General features: G+C 36.5%; 1 protein-coding gene across 7 annotated transcripts in view; it reads right to left on the bottom strand.

Moving 5' to 3' along the window:
* TTC27 (tetratricopeptide repeat domain 27) overlaps positions 1–17561 on the bottom strand; it is a 184497-nt gene that overhangs the window by 123224 nt on the left and 43712 nt on the right. For 2 of the 7 annotated variants that reach the window (XM_055089104.1, XM_055089106.1), the window contains exons 7-9: positions 17165–17325; positions 10356–10468; positions 5999–6065 (exon numbers count right to left, since the gene is read on the bottom strand). In XM_055089104.1, coding sequence (XP_054945079.1) covers positions 5999–6065; positions 10356–10468; positions 17165–17325 — 341 coding nt within the window. The remainder of the gene's footprint in view (positions 1–5998; positions 6066–10355; positions 10469–17164; positions 17326–17561) is intronic. The other 5 variants (XM_024118808.3, XM_028496654.2, XM_024118809.3 and 2 more) reach the window with 3 other exon arrangements.

Genomic DNA, 17561 nt, shown 5'->3' with positions numbered 1-17561 from the left:
CTCCATACTGTTCTCCATAGTGGCTGTATCAATTTACATTATTCCCACCAGCAGTGCAAGAGGGTTCCCTTTTCTCCACACCCTCTCCAGCATTTATTGTTTCTAGAGTTTTTGATGATGGCCAATCTGACCGGTGTGAGATGATATCTCATTGTCGTTTTGATTTGCATTTCTCTAATGATTAATGATGTTGAGCATTCTTTCATGTGTTTGTTGGCGATCTGTATATCTTCTTTGGAGAAATGTCTATTTAGTTCTTCTGCCCATTTTTGGATTGGGTTGTTTGTTTTTTTGTTATTGAGCTGCAAGAGTTGCTTATAAATTTTGGATATTAGTCCTTTGTCAGTTGCTTCGTTTGCAAATATTTTCTCCCATTCTGAGGGTTGTCTTTTCGTCTTGTTTATGGTTTCCTTTGCTGTGCAAAAGCTTTTAAGTTTCATTAGGTCCCATTTGTTTATTTTTGTTTTTATTTCCATTTCTCTAGGAGGTGGGTCAAAAAGGATCTTGCTGTGATTTATGTCATAGAGTGTTCTGCCTATGTTTTCCTCTAAGAGTTTGATAATGTCTGGCCTTACATTTAGGTCTTTAACCCATTTGTATCTTCTTAATGTCTTATTGCACTAGCTGGGATTTCCAGTTCAATGAAGAATAGAAGTGCCACTTTCCTGATCTTAGAGGAAAAACTAGTTTTTCATCAATAATGATTTTAACTCTGATTTTTCATAGATCCCCTTTATCAGGTTGATATTCTCTTCCATTCATAGTTTACTAAGTTTTTACAATGAAAGGGTGTTGAATTTTTTCAAATGCTAAAATAAATAAATATAATGAGATAATCATTCAGCTTTTCTCCTTTACTACATTAATAAGATGAATTGCAATGACTGTTTAATGTTAAACCAATTTTGCATTCCTGAGATAAACACTATTTGGTCATAACTTACTATCCTTTTTATATACTGCTGTTTCATATATTTATTTTGCCCCAGATTTGTAGTTGTTTACAATGAGAGTTCAAATGCAGTACCAGTTACTCCAACATGGCTAGAAATAAACCCACAATTAAGCATTAACCTTAAGTCATGGTTAACTGTGAAGAAAGAAATCTAGCAGTTACCAAAGTAGAGATGGTAAGAAAAGAGCCATGTAAGATCCCACAAATCCTATTACTCATTATTCTTTCTCTGTCTATTCTTGAAGTAAGATATATACAAGTAACCTAGTTCAACTCCAATCAAAAAAAATATTTTTAAGCCTCTGTTTAATAACAGTTAACCCACAAACTGAAACAAAACATACCCATCTCCTGCTTCTTTAAAAGTCACCAAGTTATGACCCAGATATAGCCACAAGGCTCATGATCTGAATGCCTGTTAAATTAAAATGAATGAGTAACATCTGGGGAGACAAGTATTCAAACCAGAAAGAAAATCAAAATCCTGGGTTATCCTGCTTAATATAGACACGTCAACATGTAATGCGAGGACAAACATCAGAAGTATCATGACTATCTCACAGTTATATTGCCTATCTTAAAAAATTAAAATTAAGAAATAAGTATGCCCTAGAAGAAGAAAAGGTATCATTTTTCTCTTCAAAAATGGTTAGCGAACTATTTTAATTCCATAGTTAAGTATTTATTAAATAGCCTTAAAATTAATAGCAGAAAGAGAAAATACATACAATATAATGTGTAACTTTCAAAGGTCTTTTTCCGTTTTTCATTTGCAGAGACCTTGGGGCTTCAGGCAGACAGTCAGAAGGCAGGCTGCCAGTACCAATTCACACTTAAGCAGAACTTTTGCCAATGAAAACTGAAACACCTGTATGAATTAACTAAATTGTTCCCATTTTCAACAATGAAAGGAAATTAAAGGCATTACTGAATGTCACTGACTTGGCTCATCTGAAAGGAAATAACGTAGACAACACAGCTAATTTTAAATTATCAAGCCAATACAACATAAATGGCTCTCTAGAACAATGTGGGTTATTTTTACTATGACTCATTCAGTTTTCCTGAAACGTGAGGAAAGAATATCTCAGGAAGAGCATTACATAATAACAATGTTAAAAAGGTAAAGTATTCTTCTTGGGAAAATCTTCTGCCATTGCTGAATTAAAACTTTTTCCTAACATATCTCACATATATTTCAACATGCTACACCAACCTGGAAACACTGGCAAAAATTCTTCCAAAAAAGAGATTTCACCATTATATTAGTAAACTTTAGGATAGCACATGAAAACTGAACAAAACTCAGGACCAATAAGCCATTCATTTGTTCAGTAAGGATATATCAAATGTTCAATAATTGTGATTCCTGTCCTTCCAAGTGCTCACAATACTCTGGTAGGGGACTGAGATTTCTACGGGACTTGCTCTCCTATCAACAGAGGAAGACACCTCACAGCCTCAAGAGTTCACAACTCCAGGGGGCTTCCCTGGTGGCGCAGTGGTTGAGAATCCGCCTGCCGATGCAGGGAACATGGGTTCGTGCCCCGATCCGGGAAGATCCCACATACCGCGGAGCGGCTGGGCCCGTGAGCCATGGCCGCTGAGCCTGTGCTCTGCAACGGGAGAGGCCACAACAGTGAGAGGCCCGTGTACCACAAAAAAAAAAAAAAAAAAAAAAGAGTTCACAACTCCAGACCCCAGCCACCATGCCACAGCCAGAGCATGGAAACGTATGCTCAGGAAGGAAGAGGATGCTGCTTCTTTCCTCTCTACTCCCTTGTCTTCCACACCTACAGCCAATTCCAAACTGGCCTTATCCACTTAGGAAGTCCTATTCCTTGAAAACAGTAGCACACTCCTACAAACCAGCAACGAGATAAGCTGACTCATTCCTGAATGCTATGGGGGCACCAGGCTCTATCTACCCACTCTGAAGTATTTTCACATACATTCTGTAATTTGATCCTCAAAACAAGTTTTCAGTGCCGAGGGAGGGACACATCACTCCTTCCCTCATTTTACTGAAGAGGAAGATGAAATAAGTGGTTATCCTAAGGATACACTAGGTAGTACACTGGGTGGTAGTACTACCTATATTATGGAACTAAGTGGAGCAATGCAGCACCTTGCTGCAGGACAGAAATAAACCCTGTTTCTGGTTCTAGTGTACTTCATTCATTCCCACATTTTGCATACTTTTCTTGAGCAACAACTGTGAAGAAAGCACTGAAGCACTGCAGTAGGCCTTGTAGAAGACCCAGAGAAGAACAGAGACCAGTGCCTAAAACTGGAAGTTTATAGTCTTACGGGGAAGATAAGACATACACATAAATAATTACAATACTGTAAGCCCAAATATGATCCTTGTTAAAAGAGAGTTCAGAAGCAGGGTAGCACTTAAAAGTGGTCCCTCTTGCCTCAAACACTCCTCTGGAGTTATATAGGATATAAATAAAGGATATTTATGTACAGGACATACAGTCATATAGGATATAAATTTTAGTGAAATTCTTCATTGAAACCAGGGGCCACTTCTACCTCACCTTATTACCCACTTCAGAATCATGCACAAAGAAGGGATAAGAGGAAGGCCTGAATGACAAAAGGAAGAGCAGATTTGGGTTTTTCTGGTGTATTCCGTATGCTTCCTTTGGGATAAGAAATGGAATGGGTGGTGCACAGCCCAAAGTATGCTCGGGGCTCCTCAAAGCCCTCCTCACTATAAGTTCCTTGCCTTACTTCTTACCAATTAAACATTTACTTGGCATTAACAAACTCATCTCTTTAGAAGAGTTAGGCCTGGCACTATAAAGCACTGTCACTGAACAGCTTTCCTCGAAAAAGAGATCAGTCCTCAGGTCAGTGCTGACTTGGAAGAGAGCTGGAGGAGGAGAGCAGAAAAATTATGTATTATAAAGCCCTGCGGGGGAAAGTATGAAACCTGAGTTTAGGACCTTCATTGCAAGTTAGGAGGGATGAGTCACCCACCATCACAGGTTACCAGAGTTAATTACTTCCGAAGTACCTCACTGTATAGAGGAACAAGAACAGGAAAAGAAGAAAGAGAGAAAGAGAGAAAGAGAAAAGAATCAGAAAAGAAATAAGAAAAGGTTAAAGAAAAGAATACACCCCTCCCACAAAAAACACTAAAAAAAGAAGTTAACTGCTTGAATGTAAACAGAGTGTTTTAATGTCATTTCAGGATAACTGTAGATAATCTATATTCCACAATAATCTGTTTATGAAGCCAATCCCGAGAAGGCGTTGCTGCTGACCACTGTCCCCAGGAGAGGACAGCAGGAACACTTCCTATCATATGCTGTATCCTGTTTAGCTCGGTCATCAGAAGAAACACAAGCATCCTGGTCATCATTTATCATCTAGCTACTAGGTGACCGTCCCCATCCAGCTCTGTACTTCCCTACACTGACTCAAGCTCCCCATCATTCCAGACCCTCCATGTCCTTTCCTGTGCCTCACATCAGGAAGACCCACGTTCAACATCACCTTCCCACTGAGATCTTCCCCCACCTTCTTGTCTAAAACAGCCATCCCCAACTCATTCTTATTCCCTTATACTGTTTTATATTTACACTGAGCACTTCTATTAAATATCCATTTCTCTTTTTGTCTACTGTGTTATTTCCCTCACAAGAGTGTAAACTGATGTAAACTCCAAGAGGAAAAAGACTGTTTACTGCTGTATCTCCAATAACCAGCACAATGCCTGGTAGATATTAAGTATTCAATCGATATTAGCTGAATGAATAAATGGGAGGTACGTAACAATTTTTAAAATATATCTTTTAAAAAATGTTTAACACTTTACTTGTCAAATTCCCTATAGCACATGTAATGACTAATTTGGGATAGTCTACATAGTTACCTAAACACACATATGCTATAATGAAAAACAGCAGATTTCTAAGAATACTTAAGTGAGAAAATAAAACAGGCACCCAGAGGACTCAGAAGATTAACATCCAACCAGTTCCAAAACTGTATGTAGAAAATAGTAACTTGCAAAATTTATTTTACAGTACAAAGTAAGCTAGCTTTCCTTTCTACCAGATAAAAGTGCTTTATTTTTGCCTTATCTGAAAAATAACAAAGGAAGAAAACACCAGAATTCTAACTTGATCCCTAACTGATAATAAAAATGCCTTTGAAAAAATGATGTATCTTAAGCAACTTGTGTTCTTTAAAGACGTGTGTATCTTCTTATCCATAAAGCTAAAAAGATACTGACTGACCTCTTGCTCTCTGACTTTCCTCTTCTAGAAAAGCCTTCTTTGATCGTGAATCCTCAAACATCTGTTACTCTATCTTTCCTTTTCACTGCCATTCTTCTCTAACTGTGGTCTTCATCTATCAACTTTATTTTCTTACACCCCATTCCCTCCTTAATTCTCTGTAGTGAGGTGACTACCCAGCTATTCCACTGAAACTGTCATAGAGATAAGCAACGCAAAACATCAAAGCCTCAGCCTTTCCTCCAGACTGCTCTCCACTGCTGAACGCTGACAAGTACCCCTGGCTCTTGACACTGCCTCCTGCCTCAGCCTCCAAAACCCATTTCCTCTGCTGGCTCTCCTCCTCGCTCTCTGAAGTCCTCTTTCTCATCACATCCGTGTCGCATCACCTTCAATCTGAGACGAAAGAGTTGCACGCTATACTGGCTTTGGAGTAAAGGTTCAAACTCTTGCTCTGTCACTTCATTTATTCATTCAACAAGTATTTATTGAGCACCTATTATGTGTGAGATAACTGGACTAGGCCCTGGGATCAAACAAAGAACAAGAAATATTTGGTCACTGCCCTCAAATCTAAGCAAGTGCAAAGAAAAATGCTTATGTCTAAATCAGCAGCAAGATATATGCAGCTTGGAAACTAAAATGATAAGCTTTTTTCCCCTCAATTTCCTTAAGTGGCAGTGTTTCATCATGAGCAATCTGAGGCAAGAATATACCAGAGGCAAAATAATTTACAAGGAAAAAAAGAAAAATAAAAAGAAATGGAAAGGAAAAAGACATTACTCACTGATGTAAATGCCAGCAGCTCCTCTTCAGTTAACTTATGCACTGGGTTATTCTTTTGGAGATTTGTGCTTTACATTGAAAAAAAAAAAAAGCAAGTTAATTCCAGAATGCATGTCATAATGAATGAAATATAATTTTTAAAAGGCAAGTAAACTATATTTACATATTTGAAAGCACATATTTTAATATTACTGCATTATATAGAAATGTAGAGATAAGTGTGCCAAAGATAAGTACAAAAAGTAATAAAATGCTGAGAAATGAAATGTGGTTGGTGTACAAAATATCAACACAATTTCTTTTATAAAAAATGAAATCCAATCTGTGTCACTTCACAAAGAAAATGAAAAGAATTAATATAGCAACAACTCCTATTTATCAAACTCATACAAAATGAAATTTAGTATCACCATGAGACAGGCAAAAATTCAGAAGTTGTCAAAGAGGCAGAACAATGGGAATTCTTAGATCCTGCTGATCCAAGTATGATTTGATTGGATAATTTTGGAAAACAATTTAGCACTATCTTGTAAAGTGAACATTCATATATCCTAAACTCAGTAATTCCAGCCTAGGTATAGAGCTCAGAGAAATTCTTCAACAGGTGTACCAGGAATCATACACACGAATATCCATAGTAATATTGTGTGTAATAGGAAAAATCTGTTAACAATACAGATGTCCAAAAAAGAAACCAATAAATTGTAAAATATTCACCCAATGGAATGTTATACGGCAAAGTAAATTTCAGCTATGTATAACAACATGGATGAGTCACAGAAAGACACCAGTGAGAGAAAAAAGCAAATCACAGAAGACTATATATAGTAAGATAGAACTTTTATAAAGCTCAAAAACAAACAAAATGAAGCAACTGACTTAGAGGTATAAAAGATGTGAATAAATATATTTTTTGAAAAGGCAAGAAAATGACAAAGACAAAATTCAGGACAGTGATTACCTTTTAAAGAGAGGCAGGAAGATGAGATGGGAAAGAAGCACACAGACTGAGCAAGTGGTATCTGCAATCTTCTAGTTCTTAAATTGGGTGGTGGGTTCAGTTTATTATTATATTATATAACTTATATTTATACATTACATAAGTTATTTTGTATGCAAATATTACTTGTATTAAGAATGAAAAGAAAATACCACCTCACAAAATAGTACCACTTCCTCATAATTTTCAGTACTGTTAGAGGATTTTATAATGAGCATAAAATGTTTACATAATAATTGTTAAATGAACATATTGTTGGTAAAAAAAATGAATGGAAGGAAGGAATTATAAAATCATTTTATGTTGTACACCTGAAATTAATATAATGTTATGTCTCAAATTTACCTCATTTGAAAACATACACACACACAACACACACATACATACTTAGACATTTCTAGTTTGATTGCACAAAGGAATTATGCATCAGTTGGCAAGATGATCCAAATAACCCCTAGGGTCCTTTCGGTTCTAATACTATGACTCTGATAAGTGAACAGAAACAGAAGTCATTCTAAAATAAGAACCTCAACCAAAATGGGTGAACATTCATCCCTCACATACAAAATTCCAATCCTAACTTCACTGCATAAAGTATATAGATAAAGTTGAAATGCTACAGGCTCATTACAAGTAATTATGATACAGTAACTGAATCAGGCCACCACTTTTCACCGTAACTTACTAACTTAGGCTTAGAGTATATTACTCTGCATATCTGAAAATCAGACTGTTAATTCAAAAGCAATTACCCTTCTCACTCCAGTTGTCTGAATTACTGAAGGACTGCTGTATTTTAAGGAATTTCTCCCACAGTTACTTTACATAAAAGCAATCAGGTACATTGATGTATGAGACACGTGGCCTCCAGGTAAAATCAAATTCAAGCAGGAGGCCAGTGAAGGGAAGGAGTTGAAGAAAAGGAGCATGAAGCTAGCCCCACAGTTTGGTCAATCCACCATCTATATGAATTTCCCCCTTTCCAAAGAACCCAGCCCACCACAATGTCCAAGTCACCTCTTCACAGGGGTTAATGGCCACGGAGGTCATGCAGAGATCAGACAGCATAATAAAATCACGACCCCCACATGCAAATCATCAATTCACGGATGTTCCAACCCAGGGGTTTATAAAGTGCATCAGATGCCCCAAGATTCAGAATATAATCAAATAGTTTCTACCAAACAATGAAGATATAAATTGCCCATGAAATTCATTCAGCACTTTTCAATTGTTCTATATATTGAGATTCTACCAAGATGATATTTGGGGGAAAAAAAGTATTTGAAGACAAGCATTTTCTTGGTTTTTCAGTCCTCTCTCAACTGTGAAGTCTAACTCAATAAAGCTAAAGCACAACTGAGAGAAGTCTGGGAATATATATATTTGGTTTGATTTAGTTTCCTGTTGAGTTGACAATTACGAGTTTGCCAAGATAATCTTTTAAGAAATAGCATAAAGGAAAACTCAGAATTTGGGTCCGTAAAACCTGGATTCAAGCCCTAAATGCTGTACTGTAATTCTGAGTGAGTCATTTTGCCATTTGAACCCTGATTTCCCATCTGAAAAATGGAGAAAAACAACAACCTCTAGGACTGTTAGAACATTAATGAGGGATAGTGTGAAAGTACATGGTATAATTCCTAGCACATAACATTGCTTGTAAATGATTGCTGTTTATATTATTTATATACTAAGTATCATTATGAATTGAACAAATAATTCTTTGGCAGTAAGCATAAATTCTGTCACTGGAATGAAATGATGTGATAAGACAACTGAGTTGGATTAGAAACAGAACTCTGCATGTGTGATTCTTTTTAATCATTCTTTTTAATCAAACAAAAGGGGACCGTAGAACTGAATTTAACTTTTGTATAAATGAAAACCTACTGTTAGTGTAAAGGAGATAAAATGCTATGAGGTGAACACAGAAAGGTAAGTTCTACTGAGCTAAAACACAAATTTTTTATAAATGCTCCCTTTATTAAATTGCCTATTACTAATTTAACCAGTCTCAATATTATAACTTTGTGAAATATCCTATTTTGAACATTACTAAATCTCCAGATGAGAAACAGGATATTTATATAGTCTAAAAGACCATGTTAATAACAAAAGTTAAAAAAGAGGAACTTTACATTGGAGAAGCCTGGCAGACCCCACTTTAATCATATGATCAAACGTAACATGGCCAGTGGAGGAACAAATCAAAATTGTTTTCTACCTGCTGGGATGCAATAAGAACCACAAAACCTCCATTTTCCGATACCCCTGATAATGATACAAAATGTGAAACTAATCCTTTTTTTTTTTTTTAAATCAGACAAATTCAAACTGAGAGTAAGCCTACAGAATAACTGGCTTATAAATTTCAGGTGTCAAGATCATGAAAGTCAAGCAAAAATGAAGAACTATTCCAGATTGATAGAAACTAAAGAGACATGACAACTAAATGTAACACATATGTTCTAGACTGGATCCTGTGCTATAAAGGAGATTATTGGGACAACTGGCAAAACTTGAATGGGGTCTGAGTAGGAAGAGATAGTAAAGTATGAATGTTAATTTCCTGATTTTGATAGCTGTATTATGGCTATGCACAAAAGCTCCCTTGTTTGTTGAAAACACACACTAAAGTATTCAGGGGTGATAGAATGTCATGTCGGAAAATTATTCTCAAAAAAGTTATTTCCAATGCCTTGCCTTTGCAACTTCTTTCCAAATTTGAAATTATTTCAAAATAGAAAAATAAAATAAAATGAAAAACTATTTCTACCACACATAAGGTTCTCTTGTATTAAAAAAAAAAAATTCTAGGGACTTCCCTAGAGGTCTAGTGGTTAAGACTTCACCTTCCAATGCAGGGGGTGCGGGTTTGATCTCTGTTCGGGAAGCTAAGATCCCACATGCCTCGGGGCCAAAAAAACAAAACATAAAACAGAAGCAATATTGTAACAAATTTGATAAAGACTTTAAAAAATGGTCCACATCAAAAAATCTTTAAAAAATAAAATAAAATAAAAATAATTCCATACTCTGAACGTAAATATCCTCAAAGGTCAAAACAGTCACCTATCCTAAATACTTCATTAAGAGTTAGTCCTAGCCAAGGTTAACCAAAGAAATTTTGTTTATGAAGAAAAGAGAAGGATAAGTATACCAACTTACCGGAGATTCCTGAGATTCCTCATCTCTAACCCTTTAATTGGTTGCCCAACTATTCTTCATCTTCATAAGCCATGACAAGATTCTCTATTCATCCACAACTCTGGGGACCTGCTTGAACAAAGATTTCCCCAACACAAGAGAACCAATATGCTAGAAGTTCAAGGTAGCCAATAAGTCATTAACTCACCAGATTCCAAGGATAACAGCAAGCTCTTCAGCACATAGGTCAGGCATCTGAAACTGTTCACAATCTGCTAACTTTATCTCATTTAGAACAGTATCATCATTGAGCTCAATATTCTGGTGGAATACAAAAGAAACTATTTAGAACAAAAATTAATTCTGATTCATTCAACAGACTATACACAACAGATTGCTGGGGGGATAACATCTTTTTGTTCAAGATTTTACAATGTCTATATATGGTCAATAGGCTGCTTCTTGTGAAACACATATTTGGGGACAATTTACTGGGCAGAAATGGAGGACACGCATCTATACCTCAGGATGCACTGACAACATCGATAACAGGGAATGACTGCTATTGTTGATTAAGCCTAGTAGGCAAAAGCCCCTCCAACGCATCAGGATTCAAAACCACATCTTTCTACTCTGATTCTAAATTATAATCTAAAACATCAACTGCCAACTCTGTTTCTCAATAGAATTTAGAAGAGGCAAAACAATTTGAGAAAGGAATAAAACCTGAAGACTTAGAGAACTTGGTAGAGTACTTGATTTCAGAATTACTACAAAGCCAAGACAGTGTTGTACTAGCATGAAGACAGACACATAGATGAAAGGAATAGAATAAAGTCCAAAATTTTAGACCCATGTTATATGGTCAATTGATTTTCAAAGGTGTCTAGGTGAGTCAAACAAAGGAAAGTTTTTTCAATAAATGATGTTATATGTATATCCATTTGGGAAAAAATGATCCTCCGTCCTGATCTCACACCATACACAAAAATTAAATCAAAATTAATCACAGACCTTACTGTAGAAGCTAACACTAAAAAACTTCTAGGAAAAAAATCATAGGAAAAAAGCTTTGCCACTTTGGGGTAGGCAGACAGTCCTTAATTAGGACACAAAAAACTTGAACCATCAAAGAAAAACTTAATAAACTGGACTTCAGCAAATTAAAACTTCTGCTCTTTGAAAACACTGTTAAGAAAATGAAAAGCCAAGCTACAGACTCAGAGAACATAGTCACAAAACAAATATCTGAAAAAAGGCTTGTAATCAGAATATGGAATTACAACTTAAGAAAAAGAAGATAAACAACCCAACATAAAAATGGACAAAAGATTTGTACAGACACTTCACAAAAGAATGGGCAGTAAGCACATAAAAAGATCCTCAACAACAGTAGTCAAAAGGGAAATACTAATTAAAATCAGAATGAACTACTAGTACACACACATTAGAATAGATAAAATTCAAAAGACTGACAATACTAATTGTTGACAAGGATCTGGAACAATTAGAACTTTCATACATTGCTGATAGAAATGTAAAATGATACAACCATAGAAAACAGTCTGCTAGTTTCTTATAATAAACATATTTACTATATAAGCTATCAATTCCACTCCTATGTAGTTACCTATGAGAAACAAAAACATAGTCCACCCAAAAACGTGTGTGTGTGTGTGTGTGTGTGTGTGTGTGTGTATAGATAGATAGATAAAAAAGTGTTCATAGCAGTTTTATCTGTAATAACCCTAAACTGGAAACAACCCAAATGTCTGTCAACAGGTAAACAGATTAAAAAGAAAAATTATGCTATATGCATTTAATGAAATTCTAATCAGAAATAAAAAGGAAGTACTGACACATGCAACTACATAGATATATCTCAACTGCTGAGCAAAACAGGCCAGATACAAAAGAGTACATACTGTAGGATTCCAGTCACATGAAATTCTAGAAAAGGCAAACTACCTGTAGCCACAGAAAGCAGATCAATGATTGTTTAGGGCCAGAGAGGGTGGGGAATTAACTGCAAAGGGGCAGGATGGAACTTTCTAGGGTAATGAAATGTATCTTGACTGTAATGGTTGTGTGTATATATTTTTCAAATCTCAGCAAACTGTACAATTAAAAATTTTCGGTGTATAAGTTATATCTCAATAAAATGGATTTTTTAAAAGATTAATCATCAAAAAATAGTAAAATCACAATGAGAAACCACTACACACAACTCACCAGAATAGCAAAAAAATGTTTACCAAGCACTGGCAAGGATGTAGAGCAACTGGTGCTCTCATATACTGATGGTGGGAATGTGAAATAGTACAACCACTTTGGAAAACATTTTGGCAGTATCTCAAGTTGAAAATACACTTACCACACAACCTAGCCATTCCATTCCTCGGCATTTACCCCCGAGAATAAAAAACATACGTTCACACAAAGACTTACACATGAATGTTCCGAGCAGCTTTATTCATAATAGCCAAAAACTAAAAATTGCTCGATTGTCTAACAAGAGGTGAATGGATAAACACACTGTGGCTTATCCATACCATGAAATAACTCAGCAATAAACAGGAGCTAACTATTGGTATCAAAATATAGATGAATCTCAAAACATTATGCTAAGTGAAAGAAACCAGACACAGAAGAGTCATACTATATGATTCCATTTGTTTGAGATTCTAGGGAAAAACAGCTCTAATCTGTGACAGAAAGCAGACCAGTGGGAGGGAAAGTGATTGACTGCAAAGGAGTATGGGTGGACTTTTTGGCCTAATGGAAATGGTTCTGTATTTTGATTACAGTGGTGGTTACATGGGTCTACCTATTTGTCAAAACTCATCAAACTGGACACTTAAAATAAGTGTTTTATTTTATGTAAATCATTCCTCAATAAACCTGATTTAAATTTTTTTCTAATTCAATAGAAGTAGCTAAAACTAAGAAGACTAAACTGTAGGCCTAGCTCTGTCTATAAGGTTTCGAGAAAAGAGAAAAGAGTACAACAACCTCCAACAACTGCTGACAGGAGAAACACACAACTTTAGGCGGCTACTCAGGCTCCGCTGAAAAAGTGCCTCCTCCTCCCTGACCCGCACAACCTCAAAAGGCAGAGCTGGCAGGTGCACAGCGCACCCTGGTGGCCAACCGTTTTCATTACAAGCCTTTCATATATTTTTTTAGAAAGCTACTTATGTAATTCTAAATTTTCTAACAGCTATACTTTAAAAAGTAAAAAAAAAAAAAAATTAAGTGATTTAACCTAATACATCAAAAATATTATCCTTGTAACATGTATCAACAGAAAATTATTAATTAGATACTCTTTCATACACAGCTTATGAAATCTAGTACATCTTTCACACTTCAGCACATCTAAGTTTGGACCAACCAACTTTCAAGTGATTAATAACCATATGTGGCTGCCATATTGGACAGTGCAGCTCTAGAGTATCCAAAACTCTCACCTTCACATCCAGATAGGGTTGTATCAACCTGCTTATTAATATCCAATGTTTGTGGAGTACCTTTATAGATCTAATCTGATCCCTTAAAAAAAGTGTGATGTGGGAACTTCCCTGGTGGTCCAGTGGTTAAGAATCCGCCGTCCAATGCAGGGTTCAATCTCTGTCCAGGGAACTAAGAACCCACATGCTGCAGGGCAACTAAGTCCACGTGCCACAATGAGAGAGAAGCCCGCACACTGCAACCAAGAGCCCACGTGCCGCAACTAAGACCCACCGCAGCCGAATAAATAAATAAATATATATTTTTTTTAAAGTGTGATGTGGGGAAAAACAAATGAGGAAGCTAAAAATACAATAACTTTCCCAGGTTCTCACCTCGTCTAGCCAATAAAGATGTGACAGGGACCCAAGTCTCCACCTCCCAGCCAGGACTCCTTCCCCTCCGGCCCCCACAGAAGATCTGAGACAGGTCAGCCTTAACAACAAGGCATTATTTATTACTCTTCAGCTACAAACAGGTGATCAAAATAGTTTCAATCTTCATTCAAGATACTCTAAGTTCCTATTCAGCTCTTTTTGAAATTAAAACTGGTTGGCTGCACTACTCACTTGCCTATGTGTTCTACAAGCCACAAATTTAAAATACTGTCCTGCTTTAGTCCCACTCTAACCTCATAACATTCTACTGAATCAAGAATTTAGCTACAGGGCTTCCCTGGTGGCGCAGTGGTTGAGAGTCCACCTGCCGATGCAGGGGACACAGGTTCGTGCCCCGGCCCGGGAAGATCCCACATGCCGCGGAGCGGCTGGGCCCGTGAGCCATGGCTGCTGAGCCTGCGCGTCCGGAGCCTGTGCTCCGCAGCGGGAGAGGCCACAGCAGTGAGAGGCCCGCGTACCACAAAAAAAAAAAAAAAAAAAAAAAAAAAATTTAGCTACAGTCTTTCAGACCTCCTAGTCAAGTGATGCTTATGATACTGTTATTGCTCATCCATCATAAATTTGTTTCTTCTTTTAATGCTGCCCTTGCTGCGTAATAAACGTTATATCTAGATAATCAAACTAAAGCCTGAAACTGCAAGAGTGTGGACTTTTGGACAGACTTTGTTTTTGCACATAACCTTCTACAATCCTGCAGCAGAGGCCAGTCACATAAGGCACAGATCTGGATTGTCCTGTATTATTGCATTTTTCTTGTTCTGAATATCCTTGACATTACAGCTGACAAAAAAGAAAACTGATATTGCAGATGTTTTCTGAAACCTTTTAAGCTAAAATCACATGCAAGAACTGACTTTGCAACTACTAATTTGATACCCTTTCAATCTGTATGAAAGCGGGTTGTGTAGAAGCAGCAAATCAATGGGTGCCGTTTTATCTTTAGTTAAACACCATCCTGGTGTATTCATTTACACCATCTTATATGTGACACACTGCTGTACAATGTGTAATTCTGTGATCTTTATTTCCCTTTGTATTCATTTTAAGCATCTTTATAAATTGCTGTATTGTGCTTAATGTAAAAAAAAGAAAAAGAAATTAGCACGTAATTTATCTCCAATTCATGGGACACACCATATTCAGCATTTAATGTATATTTCTTATCAATGATGCTGATCATGTATCTGTTTGTGTTTTCTGAGAATATACAATTTTAATTTATTCTCCCTCCTCACACCGTGCCCCCATGATTGAATAATAAAGAACAGAGACTGCGCCTTTGATTTGCACATTGGGGTTGCTCATAACTGTTGGCTTATTAAAGCCTGAAGTCCAATAGCTTCAGGTTATGTAATTCCCCATTAATAACAGATTAAAAATCTAGCAAGGTCCAAAGGGAAACACTATGTTCCTCACTGGCAATAAAATTACTGTATTTCTTCAATTCTAAGATATACATCTTCACATTGTAACATTTCTAATCACAATGTATTTTATAATCACTATAATAGTGTTCCTTTTTTCCTGAAGAGTTTGGTTATTAAACAGATGGTGTATTTTATAATCTAATGGTATCTGAATAAGGAAATATGATACATAACTAATTAAACAAGCAAGTCTATCTTCCACCCATGAGTAAAAAGCTGTTTCTATCTAATCCATACCTACATCACATAATTTGCACTTTCCACCTGTAAGTGGTAATTAATGAAGATCAAAAAATTATCAGAATGTATTTTATTTCAAGTATGAAAGAATAAATTCTGTATTAAATTGTACATCATTTTTATACATTCCTCATAAGAGTCATCACATCCTATTTATAATCATAGGAGACAATTTTCAATACGAGAACTCCACACTAATAAACAAACAACAATGGATTACTGAATTAAGTGCTTAGATTGTGGAATTAAATCTCTTTTCATTGATGCTGTGCTATGGCCTAAAAACCAGGCTTATGATACTTAATCTAAGACTCAGGGAGGGACTTGGGTTACATCAAATAGCTGAAGGAGGAGGCTCTGGTATATACAAGGAGGAAATGGAGGATGGAAGCAGGTATCAACACAGTTCCCTGACCAGTATCAACACAGCAGTACAAATACTTGTTCAACTGTGGCTCTACCTACGTCAGGAGATATAGGCTGTCCCCTGTGCAGTCTCATCCCTGAGTTTCTCCATCTTTCCCTTCCTTCCTTCCTTCCTTCTCCTCTTAGATCAGTAACTGTCCCCACCCTGAAGTTACCACAAAAGCAAACAGAGAACCTGGAGCAAGCCCAGGAGGGGCGTAAGATCGCATCAGAGGCCTTCCTCAGGACTCCTTACTGCTGCCACTTTCCCATCTCCCTGTCCCTACCCTTGGCATTATTTTCAGTACACAACAGAATTTTAGTGTTCAATGCACCAAGTAAATTTGTTCGCAGGCTCTGGAATGAAAACTAGCAAAACATGGGCTTCAAGGACAGTAACATCAACCAAAGAACAAGCAAAAATGTTGGTTTGGGGTCTCTGGGATAAGAAAATGTAAATGCTAATGGCCTCCATGGAGCGATGGAAAGGCCTATTGAGCAGGTAAACTGACTAAAAGCTATAAATTTAAGCTACAAGAGAATGTATTAGCCAAGTCAAGAAAACATACTAAGGCAGCAACCAGCCCAGTAATGACATAGTAACTAAGGACAGATCAGAAAACTGGTAAAAAGGAATTCTGATCATCTGTTTACATATTTAGAAGAAACCCAAGAAATTTCAAGGCTCTTAATATTTGAAAATAGCAACAGAAGGCAAAAAATATGGTAGCCACTGGAAAAATTAGTCTCTACTCAGTCTGCCTTTTGGACTTTTTTCAAGGGCAGTAATACTAACTAACTGCATTGCTAATTCATACTTACTGAAGTCTAGGAAAAAAACAACACTTTATCTCTATTTAAGGGTAAAAATGGCTTAAAAAATTGGGTCCTGTTTTGTTTTGTTTTGTTTAAAACATCCAGCCACCTTGTAAAAGCTCAAGAAGGGTCAAAAGAAGCTTCTTCCCACCCCATCCAGTGTTTCTACAAAACTCACCTATGGAAACTGTTAGGCTTGGATGCTAATTTAAATAACTTACCATCCTACTAACCTTGGTTAAATATTCCTGAGGAGTGGGTGCTGGAGTGAATTCATAATTTGAAAACACAGCTCCTTCCCTTCTTACATCTAGAATAAGTTGGGCCACGTAATTTTCCTGGAACCATGTCCTTTTTCCCAAAGCGCCTGAAAAAATATATACTAAATTATATGTATCAACTTGTCAATCAGACATACAGTACAATCTTAAAGAGTAGTATTTTCAGAGCGCTTTAGAGCTTATGAGGTATTTTCTCCATTTCAAATAAGAGAAACCTGAGGCCCAAAGATGACTTTAAAATGACTTTTCATAAAATTATAAAGCCAGAACTCAAACCCAGGATTTCTGCCACTAGTTTCCACATACTTACTTTTTCACTAAACTACCTCCCTCCTCA

This window comes from Physeter macrocephalus, chromosome 12, assembly GCF_002837175.3.
Source record: "Physeter macrocephalus isolate SW-GA chromosome 12, ASM283717v5, whole genome shotgun sequence".
Taxonomy (NCBI): domain Eukaryota; kingdom Metazoa; phylum Chordata; class Mammalia; order Artiodactyla; family Physeteridae; genus Physeter; species Physeter macrocephalus.
Note: the sequence above shows the minus strand (reverse complement) of the source record. Positions and strands in the feature narration are given on the sequence as shown.